This window comes from Pezoporus wallicus, unplaced genomic scaffold (genome assembly GCF_028554395.1).
Source record: "Pezoporus wallicus isolate ANWC-B61680 ecotype Strahan unplaced genomic scaffold, APGP_CSIRO_Pwel_v1 contig_6814, whole genome shotgun sequence".
NCBI classification, from domain to species: Eukaryota; Metazoa; Chordata; class Aves; order Psittaciformes; family Psittacidae; genus Pezoporus; species Pezoporus wallicus.
The window spans coordinates 1,296,409-1,314,820 of NW_026639755.1; the positions used below are offsets into that span (position 1 = coordinate 1,296,409).

Sequence of the window (18,412 nt, forward strand, 5' to 3'; positions counted from 1 at the left end):
CCTCTGCCTCCGTTCTGGTTTCTCCATATCAACTTCTGTGATGGGGCGGGGGCAGAGAAAGGAGAATAACTTCCAGAAGTTGCCAAAGTGGGTGGCTTGATGGTCTGATTTAAAAATGAAACCAAAACCCTTAAACAAGAGAGGGTTTATGAACTCCTGTATGTTTTATGAACTCCTGTATGTAAAGCTTAGCTGCCCATAAGTCACAGGATGCTGACTGAGGGCAGGAATTGGGACTGAATTTAAACTGGGCTGCAGGTCTTCTAGATATCCAAGAGTCAGAGGGGGAAGCTGGCATATTTAAAGTGACTTTTTTAAACAATAGGCAATGAGTCATTTTCATTTGTATTTGGCTTTCTAAAGAGAAAATACCTTAAAATAGTAGATTAAATGTTAATGCTAATCTCACAGGACTCTGTGTTTGTCTGAGGAACCAAAGCACCGTGTTAAGGCAGTAAGGACTGTTCTGACTCCACTGATTGGGAAACTTGGAAGTCAGTGACAAAGCCAGGAATTGAAGTAAAGCTTTGTTTTGTTATGCTTACATCCTCTTTTAGTTGAGGCTGATTCTTTTTCTATTTTCTTAATCAAAGGAGACAAAACAAAGCTCACTGTAATACACATTGTCTTTCATAATTGATGGTCACCAAGCACAACTGTATGATAATGTCCTGGGTTCAGCAGTAGCAGTGATTTTTCTCCTTCTTAGTAGCTGGTGCAGTGCTGTGGTTTTGACTTTCATCCTGGGAACAGCGCTGATAACACCGATGGTTTTAGCTGCTGCTCAGTAACGCTTACATTGACCAAGGACCTTCTGAGTCTCATGCTCTGCCAGGAGGAAGCCGGGAGGAAGCAGAGACAGGACACCTGACCCAAACCAGCCAAAGAGGTATTCCATACCACAGCACGTCATGTCCAGGATGTAAACTGGGGGCAGTTACTCAGAAGGGTTAGATCATTGCTCGGGTCGGCCTGGGTATCGGTCGGCTCGTGGTGAGCGGCTGCGTTCTCTCCCCTTTCTATCTCTCTTATCATTATTATTACTGGTAGTAGCGGTAGTGGTTTGTATTGGTTTGTGTTATACCTTAGTTACTGAACTGTTCTTATCTCACCCTGTGGAAGTTACATTCTTTCTGTTCTCCTCCCCATCCCTCTGGGAGCAGGGGGAGGAAGAAGCAGGGAAGTGAGCGAGCGGCTGTATGCTTCCGAGTTACCGGTTGGGCTTAAATCACGAAACAAACACAGAAGAGATACCTTAAATTCTTCTTTCCAAGAAGAAGACCTTACCATAAGCAGTGTAGCAGCAAATGCCACTGGGTGTTTGATAAGGAGTGGTGAGGAAATGCTGTATGCTCTCTACGTTTCTGCAAAGTTCGTGCAGAGGGAACCCAAACCCCTTTCTTCCACCTTTGGGATCGCCACAGTCAAATGAGTGCATGGTATAAAAACCTTTATTGGTACGTTCTGAACATCCAGATTTATTTACAGGGGCACCCTGCAGCAGTGCCCAGTGTGCGGCCACCATGGGCAGGGACATCCCTCTGGGCCTCCAGGGCACAGGCCCTACCTCAGGGCCAGCACCCCAAAGGCCTTTCACCAAGGGATGCTGGGCGAGGGGGCAGCAGCAGGGCTGCGGTGGGCAGGGCTGCGGGGGAACCGTCACCCCCATGTCATAGCGCCAGCACCCGGCAACGCAGCATCACAATGCTCTGGGGCAGTGTAAGTCCAGCGCCCTCCCCTCTCCCACTGCCAGAGTGCCTGGCGCTGCCACCAGGACAGAGGTGGCAGCCTGAGGGCATCCGAGAGGAAGCCCTTGAGGCATCGGGGGAATTACTGGGAGGGGGAGGGAGCTGATGGGGGGAGCACTTGAAGCAGCACGAAGCTGCAGGAGGTTCGGTGCTGCTGTTCCAACTCCTGGAGGGACCACACTCAAAGCTCATCAAATGGATGAATGGATGGATGGATAGAAATCCTGCTTCAGTCATCAGAGAGTTCACCATCCTCATCTCCTCAGCACCAGGGAATTAGGTGAGGAAGGTGCTGAAGGAGTGAACATGAAGCTGCAGGAGGTTCTCTGCTGCAGTTGCAGCTCTTGGAGGGGCCATGCTCAAAGCTCATCTGATGGATGGATAGATGGATGCATGGATGGAAATCCTGCTTCAATCGTCGGGGAGCTCACCATCCTCATGTCCTCAGCACCAGGGAATTAGGTGAGGAGGGTGCTGAGGGAGGGAACATGAAGCTGCAGGAGGTTCTCTGCTGCAGTTGCAGCTCTTGGAGGGGGCCATGCTCAAAGCTCATCTGATGGATGGATAGATGGATGCATGGATGGAAATCCTGCTTCAATCGTCGGGGAGCTCACCATCCTCATGTCCTCAGCACCAGGGAATTAGGTGAGGAGGGTGCTGAGGGAGGGAACATGAAGCTGCAGGAGGTTCTCTGCTGCAGTTGCAGCTCTTGGAGGGGGCCATGCTCAAAGCTCATCTGATGGATGGATAGATGGATGCATGGATGGAAATCCTGCTTCAATCGTCGGGGAGCTCACCATCCTCATGTCCTCAGCACCAGGGAATTAGGTGAGGAGGGTGCTGAGGGAGGGAACATGAAGCTGCAGGAGGTTCTCTGCTGCAGTTGCAGCTCTTGGAGGGGGCCATGCTCAAAGCTCATCTGATGGATGGATAGATGGATGCATGGATGGAAATCCTGCTTCAGTCGTCGGGGAGCTCACCATCCTCATGTCCTCAGCACCAGGGAATTAGGTGAGGAGGCTGCTGAGGGAGGGATCCTGAAGCTGCAGGAGGTTCTCTGCTGCAGTTGCAGCTCTTGGAGGGGCCATGCTCAAAGCTCGTCTGATGAATGGACAGATGGATGGATGGAAATCCTGCTTCAGTCGTCGGGGAGCTCACCATCCTAATGTCCTGGGGAGAGAGTGGTAGCAGCCGGAAGAAATAGGATGCACAGTTGGTTCAGTGCCCTCCCCCAGTGCTCTGGAGCTCCACTGCCAAGCACAGGAAGATTCTTGCTCTGGGGAGTCATCAGACCATTGGCGTTCTGGTGGTGTTGGAAGCCCCTGCGATGGCTCCAGGAGGAGGCAGAAAAGGCAGTGCCAGCGTCCCCTTGTCCCCTCAGAGGCATAAGCAGCATGTGGACCAGGAGCAGGTCTTGCTCACATGCTCAGGGAGCAGCCGATCGCCAGCACTGGGGTCAGGAAGGAATTTTCCCCCGGGGCAGATTGGCACCGGTCCCCGGGGGTTTTTTGCCTTCCTCTGAGCACTGAGCATCACCACTTGTCAGGGCTCCTGGGGCTGTTCTGGCTGCGTTATCGCCTGGTGCTCGTGCACCACGAAGGTGGCCCCTCGTGTCCTGCAGCTGGGGGAGGGAAGGCTTTTTTCTCCCCAGGCTGGACTAGCAAGCGTCCCTGGGGTTTTTTGCCTTCCTCCGCAGCCGAGCACAGCCCCTTCATGGGGCTCCTTTGGCTCACTGTGTCCCAAAGGCAGCTGCTCGTGCTCCACGCAGGTGGCCCTCGTGCCCCGCATCCGGGGGGAGGCAGCCTCCTGGACTCCCACGGTGGCCCCAGCGTGGCCCCGGGACTCGCTGCTGTCCTCTGTAGCATTGAGCACCACCCCTTGTCAGCTCTTGCCTGGCCCTTTCTGGCTGGCTGCTTCCTGCACTGCTCTCGCACCACCAAGGCACCGCTCCTGCCCTGCCTTTCCTTTGTCAGGCTCTAATGGAGGTTTTTTCCAGCTCAAGTGAAGGGTCTAAACTAAACCAGACTGAAATCAACTAAACTAAGCTAAACTAAACCCAGACAACTAAAAGAACTTTATTTCTGAATAAAACACTCTTTCTACCTGTAACCGTTCTGATTTGTGTCTTTGAAAGTGCTTTCGGTGCTGGAATTCCCTTGGCAGTTTGAGTTAATAATGGTCTCCTCATTGTACAACTCATTGTGAGCGTAGGGAATAGAATGGAATGAAATAGAACAGAACAGCTATGCTAAACATTACCCTGTGGAACAAACTGGCCTGGGTTCAGCAGTAGCAGTGATTTTTTCTCCTTCTTAGTAGCTGATGCAGTGCTGTGGTTTTGACTTTCAGCCTGGGAACAGCGCTGATAACACCGATGGTTTTAGCTGCTGCTCAGTAACGCTTACATTGATCAAGGACCTTCTGAGTCTCATGCTCTGCCAGGAGGAAGTCGGAAGGAAGCAGAGACAGTACATGTGACCCAAACCAGCCAAAGAGGTATTCCATATCACAGCACGTCATGCCCACTATATAAACTGGGGCCAGTTACCTGGATGGGTTAGAGCAGTGCTGGGGTCGGCTGGGGTACTGGTCAGCGGGTGGTGAGCAGTTGTATTCTCTTCCCTTTTTACCTCCTTTATCAGTATTATTATTGGTGGTTGCAGCAGTGGTTTGTAACCTTAGTTACTGGACTGTTCGTAGTTAATACCTTCTGCTAGACCAGGTTACTCCAAGCCCCTCTGTCCAACCTGGCCTTGAACACTGCCAGGGATGGGGCAGCCACAGCTTCTCTGGGCACCCTGTGCCAGTGCCTCAGCACCCTCGCAGGGAAGAGCTTCTGCCTAAGAGCTCATCTCAGCCTCCCCTCTGTCATGTTAAAGCCATTCCCTCAACCTTAAGAAATCTTTTCAATGTAGTGGATGTGACTTGGGCAGGTGATGGCGGTGAATAGCAAAGAGTGGTCTGAGCCTGAACAGGACTTTCAGCTGCTTGCACCATTTTATTCTTTTATCTTTATTACTCATTGAGTATCTAACTCTGAGGCGACGAATGTATATGAAACACTCAGGTAAAGTGCCTTGGTCTCTTCTCTATTCGGCCTCCGGGGACTCACTGCTCCCCCTTCGGCGCCGTGCTCTATGGTCTGAGCAGGACGACGCCCGCCTCCCTCCACCCCCCTCCGCCTGCCGCTCCTTGGTACGCCCCAGGGCACCGCAGTGCGCGCCGGGAGCTGGGTCGGTCGGCCCGCCTGTGGCGGGGGACGGCGTTGGCCTCCTGCGCTCGGGCGCCGGTTCCTCTCTCCTCGCCGCCATGGCCCTCAACAAGTCCATGCACGTTCGCAACCGGTACAAGGACAAGCCACCCGACTTCGCCTACCTGGCGGGCAAGTACCCCGAGTTCCAGCAGCATGTGCAGACCACCCTCACCGGCAGGGTGAGGTACGGCCCGCGCGGCGGCGGGGGTAGGCCGGGCCGGGCTGTTTGTGGCGAGCGGGAGGGCGCTGGCTCCGCTTTAAGCGCTGATTTGTACCTTTCAGCCTGAACTTTAAGGACCCCGAGGCGGTGAGAGCTCTAACGTGCACCCTCCTGAAGGAGGATTTTGGGCTTACGATTGACATCCCCGTGGAAAGGCTTATTCCGACCGTTCCCTTGAGGTTGAACTACATCCACTGGGTGGAGGATCTCATCGGTCACCAGGATGCTGGCGAGCGAGTCGTCAGACGAGGCATTGATATAGGTACTTGGTAAAACGGAATGTTTGGTGTGCTGTTTGCTGTCAGTAAAAATAGCTGGTGAGGCTTGTAACACGTCTATATCTAAACGTGAATTTCGAGAGACAGAAAAAGCTGAGCTGTGCTTGCCATGGGGAAATGGGCAGTCTGACTGCATTGGTATGTCATTTGGTTTCTTGGGGGGCAGGGTTTCTCTGTGCAAACACAAGCATGGCCATAGCAGGCAACTGTTCGGCTTTTTGTGGCCTTGAACTTTCTTGAGCATAGCTTTGTGTGGTATGTAAAAATGGCGCTGCCACTAACCCAGGCAAAAATGTCACTTCAAAGGAATTAAAACAAGAGGGCAACTCTTCTCAGTCTTTTACCTAGTGAATTATGTTAGCCGTTACTAACTTTGCATTAGATTTCTACGTGAGTTTGTGAGTTGCATAGCAATGTTTTCTAGTATTCCTTTTAATAATGTTTTTCTGTGGTTCCAGTTGTATTTGACAGATGATCTCTCTTTATAAACTGTATTTTTTTTTCCCCAATGCAGCTATTTTTATGAGCTAAATTGGAAAAGAGCCTTAGTTAGAAACCAGGGCAAATGCTGGCAAAGCTGTGTTTTGTTTGTAGATGGTCAAAAATTTTCTGTTTATTGTTGAAAACAAAATATTTTGTAAACTTTACTGAGCATCCACAGGTGGATGATGTTGCTTCCAGTGCCATTTGTTCAGTTTCAATATCTGGATTATTGAATCATAAAATCGAGGTTGGAACAGACCTTTAAGCTCAAGTCCAACCGTTCCCCAGCACTGCCAAGGCCACCACTAACCCATGTCACTGCAGGGATGTTGACTGCAGCACTGCCCTGGGCAGCCTGTTCCAATGCCTGAGCACCCTCTGGGGAAGGAATTGCTCCTGATATCCAGTCTGAATGTCCCCTGTACAGCTTGAGGCCGTTTCCTCTTGTCGCTTGTTACTTGGGAGCAGAGATCAGCCACAGATGATCCCATAGGCACCTCCTACTGGGTCATATCTGGACAATATGGATAAAGCAGCAGATTAATGTGAGCAGTTACTCATTAGAGATGTGCGTTTATAAGATGTACACTTATGCACAGAATTTCGTTTTCATTAGGAAAAAAATGGCAAGCTTTGTAAGAGATGGAAACTATATTCCACATGCAGATAATAAAACTGGCATTTGGAGTCCACATTTTGGGTGATTCTGCATGAATTATTTAAAAGGCACCTGTGATAGTATGTTTGGATTTAGTTCACACCCTTTATTTTTGTTGATAGACTCTTCCCTTAAGATTTCAAATGTTTGTTTTTGAAGATTGTTTTCTGCTGAAGTAAACTCATAATGAAATTGAGAGAAGCTGGAATTTCCTCTCTAACTTGTGTTTTAATGGTTGATATTAAAACTTGGAAGTTACTGATGCCCTCAAAGCTTGGTACAGTTCTCTTAGTGTTTGCTAATATGATTTATTTTTTTATTTTTAATGGAATTTTTGATCTCCTGAAATGTACTGACTGGTACTTTTAGCTGTATTTGTGATGCATACAAGCTTTGTATCATCACATGCATGGTGTGTGCATAGCTGCTTTCCTTTCATAACTTTTAAACTTGTTAACCAGCTTGTATGCATTTGATAGTAGGTTTCATTTTTGAAAACAATTTCTATGAACTTCATCATGGGTAGAAGAGACAGATCCTTTAAGTCCTCCAAATATTGCAAAATCTTCAGTTTGAGTCTGCAATGAGTGTTGATGTTCCAACTCCTCGGAAGCAGTAAGTCGTCCAGGAGGAATGTGGATGTTGCAGGCGTGCCTCAAATAACCACACGCTTTTGTATACTGACAGACTTAGTTATGCTTCAGTAAGTCAGTGTAACAGTAGACTCATGATACGCCTCTGAACTCAGGGTTTGTGGTGGTGAGGTACCTTTCCCTTTTCTTGTATCTCATTAGTCCTAAGTTTGACTGTCATGGGTAACATGATCACCTAGATATGCCATAATTATGAGGAGGAATTATTTTGTGCTGTTGTGTCTTTCTGTTTGTTACCAGATTGTTATCTGTTGCATCTGTCTTTTTAGATGTCTTAACTGGCATTTCTGTTTCTTCGACCATTTTGGGCATTAGGGAAATACAGTCTGAAGGTGGTGAGGCCCTGGAACAGGCTGCCCAGAGAAGTGGTAAATGCTCCATCCCTGGCACTGTTCAAGGCCAGGCTGGACAGAGCCTTGGGTGATGTGATCTAGAGTGAGGAGTCCCTGCGCATGGCAGGGGGTTGGAACTGGATGATCTTAACACCCCAAACCATTCTGTGATTCTATGGAACAGAAATGTTTGTAGGGTTTCTTTGGTTGTGGGTTTGGTTTGGGGGATTGCTGTATGCATCAAAATAATTTATTTGTGGCAGATAATAGAAAAATGCAGAAGAAATATATATATGTGATTGAGAGGTTCTTCTTTTTTTTTTCCCCAGTAAAACCAGAATGTATTTGGCTTTTGCTATATAAGTTAATCACTGTCATATAGAAAAAAAAATAGGTTGATAATTTACTAAAAATATTTATTCCAGATTATTACATTCTTTATTTTATTAAAAGTGTATATTTGACAATGCTGTATTTCAAATCAAGAAGATAAAGTTCATTAAAGAACTGAGTAGCAGATGATTGTTAATCAGTACTTTCTGAAATCAGTTCTTTTTGTTGTAAAAAGTACATACTTAACAGTCACGCTGTGTATAATAGCAGAGACTTCTTTTGCCTTTCTCATGCCTTTTTACTTCTGCAGGGACAGGGGCATCTTGCATATACCCGCTCCTAGGAGCAACTTTGAATGGCTGGTATTTTCTTGCAACAGAAGTGGATGATATGTGCTTCAATTATGCCAAGAAGAATGTGGAACAGAATAACTTGTCTGATCTTATAAAAGGTAAGAGGTAATAACATATTTAGTAGCACCGGGTGGTTCATCCATCAAATTTATGTCTCTCCAGTTTAGAGACAAGGATGTTGTGTAGGACAGTGTTACAAGGGAAACAGAACAGATATGCAAAGAGAACGCATAACATTTTAATGTCAGTAATTTAAATGTGAAGAACTTAATACAGGGAGAAATACTAAGTGTTTAATTTAGATTATAAGCCAGTGAACAATATGTTAATGTATTTTTAAAATGAACCATCCTTCTATTCTCATAGGAGTTAAAATTTGTTTCTCTCTTGTCTGTAGATTTCTGTACTCTGAAATGCTTGTGACTTACAGAACTGCAGCTTTGAAGTTAGTTGGTGTTCTAGGTATTATTCTTGCTACATATCACTGGAACACCTTGGTGATGGTCTGCTACCCTAATGACTTTGTTTTCTTAGGATTGTGATAAACATGGTAAATGTTAGAGGAATGCCTTCTGCCTCTGTTGTAAATATCTTCATTCTGTGTGCATTATCTGTGAGTTGCAGGACTGGTAAAGTCTGTAAGAAGTCCTTCTTCTAATAATCTTTACACATGCTTTAACTGGACTTCATCCATATTTAAATTCCTGCTCCTTGGGCTGGAGTTTCTGTGGTCTTCAGCATATGTGTTACAGGACTTGACCACAGTTTCCAAAGGAATGATAACAGCCTTTGGGGAAAGGCAGTGGAGATCTACATTGGATGTTTGCTTTCATCCTTGTGATGGTGGACCCTAGTAAGCAGAATGTTTTCCAGAAAGGAACTCTTATCTGTTTCTTTTGTTGTGATTCTGATAAATTGTTTAAGACTATAGTATGTTTAAGACTACAGTGGTTTTGGTGTGTTTGTAGTTGCATCAGAGAGCTCAGTATAACTCAGCAGTTCTGATTGTTTTAAACAGCCTGGTGTAATTCTGCTGCTGTATATAAACATACAGTTTGTTTGTATGCTAATCCTTGACCTGAAGTCTCTTTTTGCATGTTGAGATTTGTTAACAGTTTTTGGTAGAAAGTATTGTTTAGAAAGTGTGGGTTTTATACAGTGTATTGTTTCAAGACACACTGAAATGTGAATAGCGTGCTAGATAAAATATGAAGTTCCTTACTGACCAAATTCCTGTTTTCTATTAGTGGTTAAGGTACCACAGAAGACTCTTCTAATGGATGCACTGAAAGAAGAATCTGAGATCATTTACGATTTCTGCATGTGCAACCCCCCCTTTTTTGCCAACCAGCTGGAAGCGAAGGTAAGCTAACAAGCTAAATGTTGCATATACTCAGTGGTTAGTGAGTGGGAGGGTAGCACCAATTTAACCTCTTCCCTTGAGGGGAGGTTGAGTGGAAAATCCCAAATCATTATGACATAGCATTTAAGTTTTCTTTTTCCATACCCACTGGCTCCAGAGGAGTTCTGAAAAAGTTAAATGTTGCCCTTCCCAGAGTGGAGGATGACCTGTAGAATTCTTTCACAGGTTCTTGCTGTCTTAGAGCATTAGTTTGGAAAATAGCTACTACATCCAAAATCAGGCGCCTGTTGTGTACCAGTGGTACAGAGGAATTAGCTTCTGGCATTGTGCCTGTCTGTGCTTTTTGTTTCCTTAGTGATCTAAGCAATATCATATATGTCAGAACAGTTCTTTCAGTACCCACTGAATACAGTCCGAAATGTAACTGTATAATATAGGGCAGAAAAAAATTTAAGTGTTGAGATTAAACACTATAGATTGTGTAGATGCATGTAACTAGCATATCTTATATGTTTTTGAACCACATACTTCTTATTAGCAGGATAGTGACGTGACAAGTAACTTACCTAGGTTTGAGATTGTAGGGGATTCACTCAGTTATGCTTATTTTTAATGTATTTCTCTATTATCCATGGTTATTATGGGGTGGGGAGGGTAACTAGAGGTGCTTGCTATCCATTAAAGACAGAGGCAGGAAGCAGCGTATAAAGCAGCCTAATGTTTCATTAAATGTTCATCTCAAGTGCTCTTTTTCATCCAGGGAGTGAATTCTCGAAATCCACGGCGTCCTCCTCCAAGTTCTGTGAATACAGGGGGGATCACAGAAATTATGGCTGAGGGGGGAGAACTAGAATTTGTCAAAAGGATTATTCACGATAGTCTACAACTTAAAAAGAGGTTACGGTAAGTGCTTTATTCCAGTTAAAAAAAAAACACCAAATCAACCCCCTTTTATCATTTGCACGTGATTTCTGCCAAAGAATCAGGTATTTTAAGTATGAATGTACCTGTGGTCTGGTGGTATCTGTTTGGTTTCTTTAATGATACATACACATCACAAATTAGTCTCAATTTATGTAAGATTAGTTGTTCTTGAGCATGAAAGGGTTACAACTCATCACTGGAGGCCAAAAAAACCTGTACAAGTGACACCTGCAGCTTGCAGCTGAATTAGCACACATGCTTGCTAAAGACAGTCAGGTGGATTCTTAAGGGCTTCTGGGTTGGGGGAGGATTTATGGCATTGGCTGTTCATGATCTAAAAGTTTCTTTTTGTGGCAGAATGTTGGTAACTTGCAGCTAAAGGACACTATTATACTGAATGCTGTCTTGGGTGAGCATAAGCTGCAGGAAAAAACGAGTTCTTCTTTTGAGCAAGATGAGCAGATGGCACATCCTCAGTTTTCTGACTATCAGACTTCTGCTCCTCCAGCTGTGTACATTATGATTCTGGCTCTTCTGCAAGGCTCCTTTTAGTTTTTTGGTTTTGTTCTAATACCCTTCTAAATTACAGCTACTAATTTCTTTGCGTGTGTGTGTTACTGCAGTTTCATCAGTGCCCTAAGCAGAGGAAATACAGTCTGCTTTTTGTACATTGAAGAAGTGTTTTGCTTTTCGTTTATTCAGACCCAGCTAGGCTTAGCATTGCCTTAAAACCTCATCTTCATCTGTCTAATACCAAATTTTTTCTTTAGAATGCTTGTTTTCTAGTAATGGGCCTGAAATAAATCAGGCTATATTCAGTTTTGGGAAAGAACAAGGCAAAGCAAACTGCACTGGGCTCTGTTAGAAATGCTTCTATCTTCTAGTGTTTTGAAAACAGTTGAGAACATTTGCAGAGGCTGCAGTTTTGCAAACCTTGAAATGTGTGGCTTTTTGGGGCCTTTTTTTTTTCCTTTACATTATGATCTTCCTTTCTTTGTCACCCTCAAATCTTACAAAATATAAAAGTGGGATAGATAGTATGTCAGAATGGTAAAATAGAGGTTTTGATGTTCAGAAGTGGTTCTCTAAGGTAGGGCAGAGGATGCATTTGTGATGACTTATTGAAAGGCTGTAGTAACATGATTTCTGGTTCCACATGTTGTGTGTAGATCCAGGAGAAACTTGCTTTTGATAAGTTGCCATTCGATGACCTTCAGAGGAGGAGCAAATGTAGTAGAGAAATGACTGATGTTACTTTCAAGGCAAGAAGTCTTTGCCTTGTAAAGGTGAGATGGAATTATGAGGAATGCATCATCCCTGTATTGCTCCTCTTGGCAACATCACTTCTCTAGGAAAGAGGAGGGTATCTCTTGATCTGATAAGTCTGATAAATTGCTTAAAGCATAGAACATACCCCAGATGCTAACTTTGTGTCATAGTTAGGGAAAATAAGAGTCTGTTACAGAAAGAACAGTTCACTTCAAATACTGTTTCCTATTTTGTTAAAGATAAGGTTTGGCAACTCCACCAAAGGGAAGTGTAATGAACTGTTAGTAAATAGAGATTCCCTTGGGACAGGACATGGTCTTGACTTACTTACCTCCATCCTCACTTCAACTAGGAGTCACAGATTTAGGATGTTGTCATTTTGGGAAAGATGTGTGTTTTCATTTTGCCAGAAATCTTGGGGTTTCATTTAAGTATTGCTGCATGAAATTCTGTCTATTGCATTATGTGTGTGCGCTCGCAGCCCAGAAAGCCAACCATATCCTGGGCTGCATCAAAAGGAGAGTGACCAGCAAGTCGAAGGAGGTGATCCTGCCCCTCTACTCTGCTCTCGTGGGAGCTCACTTGGAGCATTGTGTGCAGTTCTGGTGTCCTCAACATAAAAAGGACATGGAACTGTTGGAACAAGTCCAGAGGAGGCCACGAGGATGATCAGGGAACTGGAGCACCTCCCGTATGACGATAGGCTGAGAAAGTTGGGGCTGTTCAGCCTGGAGAAGAGAAGGCTGCGTGGAGACCTCAGCAGCCTTGAAGTATCTGAAGGGGCTTATAAGGATGCTGGGGAGGGACTCTTCATTAGGGACTATAGCAATAGGACAAGGGATAGCTGGTTAAAACTTAAACTGGGGAAGTTTAGATTGGATATAAGGAGGAAGTTCTTTACTATGAGGGTGGTGAGGTGCTGTCACAGGCTGCCCAGAAAAGTGGTAAATGCTCCATCCCTGGCAGTGTCAAAGCCAGGTTGGACGGAGCCTTGGGTGACATGGTCTAGTGTGAGGCATCCCTGACCTCATGGTCAGGCAGGGGGTTGGAACTAGATGATCTTAAGGTCCTTTCCAACCCTAAGTATTCTATGATTGTATGATTATGAAGAAGGCAAATTTAAATAATTGTCCCTTAACACCGCTGATAATACTTTAGTGTACAATATATTTGTGTATGTGAGCAATTAAAGTGCTTGTCTTCAGCTTAAATGCGTATTCTTGAGAAAAGTGTCCTTTGATAGCTGGGCACTCTTTAACATTTAATTTATGAATGAGCTTTTTGGATCCAGTCATCAAATAAGTATGGAAGAGGGGATTGTTGAGCTCTACTAGTGATTGACATGAAGAGCAGAGGTGTAATGTTTAGATATATGAAAGACATGGAGCTGGGTGGAAGGATGAGATTCACCAGAAGGGAAAACAGATGTCTTTCCTTTTTTCCCCTGTTGGTGTTTCCTGATGAAGTATGGTTTAGGTGATGGAATCCCATATATCAAGTTAGAAATGAGCAAAAGTGGTAGTCGGGTGTTTCTGAGGCACAAATGCTTGTCAATAGTTGAGTATTCCTTCTTATTCTGATTCATTCTGCAAAGAAAGTGGAGAAATTGAAACAAATTATTGAAAGGGGTAACATCTTCCACGTAACTGAAGTCACTCTTTGAAACAAGATTCTTGGTTGTTTAGGTGCTGTTTCAATAATAGCTTTCATAGAATCATAGAATGGTTTGGATTGGAAAGGACCTTAAGATCATACAGTTCCTCCCCCCTGCCATGGGCAGGGATACCTCACCCTAGACCATGTTGTCCAAGGCTTTGTCCAGCCTGGCCTTGAACATTGCCAGGTGTGCCAGGCATGGAGCATTTATTTACTAAAACCTCAAAGAGATTCCCCTGTCCAGTTTGTCTTTAAGCCTTCTGTTCCAATATATGTTGTACCATGTCCTAACTGCTGTGTTTCAGAGTGTGATTTTTGTTGTTGTCTTTTTGTTGTGTTTTTGAAATCTCCTACTGTTCTTGCAGGTTTCTGAAGAAAGTAGTTCTTCCTGGTAGTTGCCACTTTCAGTTGACCTGTGTTTGTGACATACTTTGTTAATGTGTTCTTTTGTAGATGGTACAGTTGCATGTTGGGGAAGAAATGCAGTTTAGCACCATTAAAAGAGGAACTTCGAATCCAAGGGGTGAGTTCATGCGTAGTACTGTATATGTTCTATACAATATGTACTGTGTTCAGTGCATGTGGGTAATTATTATTGAATTATTTTACTGAGGTTTTTATTTGCAAGACAAAACTGTGATTCCTTGTTAGAGAAGCACTCAAAGTGGTTGAGATTTAATTATTGTAGATTCAAAGCTGATACATAAATAGAACGTATTGTCTCCAGATTTATGTTTTTATCGCATGTAGTAGCAGGTCTTTGTCATGCTAGAACGTACAGGGATCCTGCTTTAAAATAACTTTAACAGGGCTGTTGTTAACAACCACAAAAATATAATCTAGCTCTCTTTCCTCTTAGCTAACATGAAATCTAGCAATTTGCATGATAAAAAAAATGCTAACATAATTCAAGAGGCAGCACTGGGTTTTTTGTGTTCAGTTCTGGCACCAAGTAAAATTGAACCTTCTGCTACTGTTCTCATGCAAGAAGGCTGTGTAAGGACTTCTTAATGGCTTTCTGAAGGAAGTGTAGTCTTCTCTAATTTCCATACAAAGAAAATGATTGAGAGAGTTGTTCTTGTATGTGGTGGAAGATGGAAGGAAAGAGAATGCCTGCGAAATCAGTTCCCAGAAGGATGAACTGCAGGCCAAAGGGAGTCTGTAAACTCAGTGCCAAAAGCAGGTGCTGAGCTAGGCACAAAATTTCAAGTATCTGACATCTTGGTTGTTTAGGTGCTGTTTCAATAATAGTCTTAATGTGTTTCATGGAATCATAGAATTGTTTGGATTGGAGAGGACCTTAAGATCATCCAGTTCCAACCCCCTGCCGTGGGCAGGGATGCCTTACCCTAGACCGTGTCACCCAAGGCTCCATCCAGCCTGGCCTTGAACACTGCCAGGGATAGAGCATTTACCACTTCTTTGGGCAGCCTGTGCCAGTGCCTCACCACCTTCGCAGTAAAGAACTTCTTCCTTATATCCAAGCTGACATCCATGAGCCGTGTCAGAAAGGATCTCCATTTCTGTTACGAGAAAATGACTCTATGCTAACTTTGTATTTTTTAAATATTTGAAAATGTGTGCAGGGAAGCAGTGTTGTTTATGAATATAAAATGAAGCTTGGTGTTGCTGCTTTGCACAGGTTCCTAAAGTTACCCATACTGAATTCTGTCAAGGACGCACCATGAGATGGGCACTGGCATGGAGTTTCTACGATGATGTGCAAGTACCTGTAAGCTGCTTCATTCTGGTTTGCTTGTCACTATCTCTGCCTCTTACTTGAGGAAGGGCCTAATGAGTTAGGACCACTGTGAAACAAATTGTCCTTCTTCAGACCAGAATACTAGATGTGTGGTGGGATTTCTTAACTGGCCACCAGTCTGTTAGCAGTCATTAGATACGATTCAGGAATAACCTGTTTTTAGGAAGGTAAAAGAAGCCTGTATAGGAACTTACTGTAGGTTTCATTGAAAGTAAGGATCATTTGTAATATACTTCAAATAGCAAGGTTGTAGTACTAGAAATATGCCAAGTATGGGACCAGATTTGAGCTTTAAGCTTCCCTCTGAGAACTTGGTTTTAATTTACTGAATAGATTCAGTACCAGCTAGACTTGAACATGCCTATTTCAGACTTGCCTATGAGAATGTAAGTGGAGCTTATTTACCTTGCATGAGCCAGTTGCTTTTCTGGATCCATATGTACACATACTTGAAGATAGGTATAGACAATAACCAGCCTTATAGAAGATGCAAGTAAACCTTCAGTGAACTTTCATCAAAATGTGGATATTAGCACTATTCTCAAGAGTAACCACACTTTTTCATCTCACAGAGAATAGTTTGAAGGAACCAATGAAACATTTTGGCTAACGTCTGAAGATAAACTCCCTGTCCATCAGGCTAGTGTACGGTGCATGATCCTGCTAGCTGGTTTTATTTTCCTGTTAGCTGTTTTTAATCTAAAACTCTTCGAAGTGAAACACAGGCCATGTCAATGACTGTTTAGTGGATTACATTTTACTCTTCATAGAAGCATAGAATCAACCAGGTTGGAAAAGACCTTTAAGACCATTATCCCAGGACTGCCAGGACCACTGCTAAAACATATCACTCTTAATCCCATGTCTTCTGAGTACAAAAGTCCTCCCACTAACACTGCATAACTTTATAATTTGTTTTTCTTTCTTCTTCTAGTCACCTCCCTCTAAAAGAAGAAAATTAGAAAAACCACGAAAACCAATTACATTTATGGTCTTGGCTTCTACAGTCAAAGAGTTATCCATTAAAGCTGCAGCTATGGGTTGGGATGCTGTAGAAGCCATTGCTGTGGTTAGAGCCTGGGTAGAGAAGATTCTCACTGATCTGAAGGTACAGTATAAAGTGTTATATGTTAAAACAACACCCTACTTGAAAGCATACCTGTGAGGACAGTATGAAGTTCTGCTGTTTTCTGCAATAGGTTCAGCACAAACGTGTTCCCTGTGGAAAAGATGAAGTTAGCCTGTTTGTGACTGCCATTGAAAACTCCTGGATTCATTTGAGGAGAAAGAAGCGAGAGAGAGTAAGGCAATTACGAGAACTTCCTCGAGCTTCTGAAGATGTTCTGCAAGCAATGGAAGAGGAAAAAAACAGCCAGAAGAGTGAGAGCAATAATTCAGGTTGTGAAAACTCCAAGACTGAAGACTCTGAAATGGCGTTTATGGCACCTGATGAGGATGTCCAGTTGACCACAGGTGACGAGCTACCAGAAGAATCTGCTGCCAAAGAAGAATGTGGTGAGCACGTGAAGGAGAAGGAGACGGAAGCAAAGCAGGGAGAAACATCACTTGGCAAAGGTTCCAGTAATGCAAAGGAGGAATCTTGCTCTTCAGAGGAATCTACCAATCTGACAGTTGAAAAAGAACAGAGCCCCAAAGAAACTAGTAGATGTTTTCTCTTTAAGTGTTTAATGAATGTCAAGAAAGAAGGAAACGATGTATTAGTAGAAATGCATTGGGTTGAAGGGCAGAACAGAGACTTGATGAATCAGCTGTGCACATACTTACGGAACCAAATTCTTCGACTGGTTGCTAGTTAGCCCTTTTTCCTACTTTGGTAAAGTAAGTCAGTCCTCAAATTTTGTAAACTATTTTTAATGGATTAAAATTTTCAGTTAGCAACACCTGGCTTTCCCAATTAAAAATAATATTAAAATGGAGCTAGAAGTCCTGTTAATATTCTAAATAGCTTTGTCAAAGCTGCACTCCATTGGACATGAGGTCATGGGGAAGTAATACATTTTGTGCTGCAATTATAAAGCTACATGTTAAAGTGAAATATGTCGGTTTGAGTATTTCAGATAGCAACAGTGCTTATTCTGGTATATTTTCTGGTATAATAGACTTATATATTGTTACTAAGTAGAAATCTTTACTGAAATATTTTCTTCAGTATTTTGTCAATAATAAAGCAGAAAATGGTTAGTCTGCTGTGGGAATTGTTTTCTGCAGCAAGGAGTCTTCAACAAAGGATTTACGTATGTCTCTCTTCCCTTTAATGCATTCAACCTTTGGTCTGCAGGGCTGGATGCATCCTCCAAGGGTCAATTCATTAAAATAATCAGTTCAGAAGAAACACATGTTGTACCTTTATGGTGCTTGGACTTTGAAACACAGAAGAGGCTACTGTTAGCATCTGATACTGTAAACTTTAACAACGAAATAAGCTTTTTTGAGTTGCTTGCTTTAAGGAGGTTTTATCTATATTGGCTGTTCCATTAGACCATTCCTTACACTAATTCAAATAGAATTGTCTGAAATGACAGCAGTGTTCTTAAAGGATGTTGTTTCCCTTTAATATTTTAAGATAGCTTTAATGACAGGAATGAGAGCACATGCTCATCTTTGTGGGCCAGAAATTCCTTATGCAGGACAGAGGGTACAGAAGCTTTAGGCTGTTGCGGAGGCAGACAGCTAGAAAGAAGGCTGCTGCTTGCACACTTGACTCCCTGCTCCTTTTTACCACCAGCTGTTTTCCCAGTGTTCCTGGGCCAGTGACCAGTTCTTGTGAGGAGAGAGGATGAGGGACATGGGTCTTGGGTGCCTCAGAGAGGGTATGTGCATGTGTTTGAAATGATGTGCACTGGCAGTGCTTCACATGAAGTCAGCCTCCCAAGCTGTGATCTGTTTCTCTGTAGAGATGTACAGAATATGGAGAGAAAGTTCTCTCTAAGGAAGAAGCTCTTCCTGTGAGGGTGCTGAGGTGCTGGCACAGGGTGCCTGGAGAAACTGTGGCTGCCCCTTCCCTGACAAGTGTTCAAGGCCAGGTTGGATGTGGCTTGGGGCAACCTGATCTAGTGGCAGGGGGTTGGAACTGGAGGAGCTTTGAGGTCCCTTCAACCCAAACCAT

The 18,412-nt window shown here is 43.8% G+C and overlaps 1 protein-coding gene across 2 annotated transcripts; it reads left to right on the forward strand.

Annotated features, from left to right (window-relative positions):
- The first annotated feature begins 5,040 nt into the window (after positions 1 to 5,040).
- METTL16 (methyltransferase 16, RNA N6-adenosine) lies at positions 5,041 to 17,487 on the forward strand. Of its 2 annotated transcripts, none has more exons than XM_057415984.1 (9): positions 5,041 to 5,185; positions 5,284 to 5,483; positions 8,269 to 8,409; positions 9,559 to 9,674; positions 10,435 to 10,577; positions 13,977 to 14,046; positions 15,166 to 15,255; positions 16,220 to 16,393; positions 16,485 to 17,487. In XM_057415984.1, the coding sequence occupies exons 1-9, from the start codon at positions 5,058 to 5,060 to the stop codon at positions 17,100 to 17,102; spliced, it is 1,680 nt and encodes a 559-aa protein (XP_057271967.1). In that variant the 5' UTR covers positions 5,041 to 5,057; the 3' UTR covers positions 17,103 to 17,487. The 2 variants fall into 2 exon arrangements, with proteins under 2 accessions (XP_057271967.1, XP_057271968.1); XM_057415985.1 differs by having other exon boundaries at positions 5,047 to 5,180.
- Positions 17,488 to 18,412: the final 925 nt, after the last annotated feature.

What these genes read in the sequence shown, in the direction of transcription:
- METTL16 (XM_057415984.1), top strand. Translation starts at nt 5,058, where the DNA reads ATGGCCCTCAACAAGTCCATGCACGTTCGCAACCGGTACAAGGACAAG. An exon ending in CTTGTCTGATCTTATAAAAG is followed by an intron (nt 8,410 to 9,558) that starts GTAAGAGGTAAT and finishes GTTTTCTATTAG; the next exon opens with TGGTTAAGGTACCACAGAAG. An exon ending in CCAACCAGCTGGAAGCGAAG is followed by an intron (nt 9,675 to 10,434) that starts GTAAGCTAACAA and finishes TTTTTCATCCAG; the next exon opens with GGAGTGAATTCTCGAAATCC.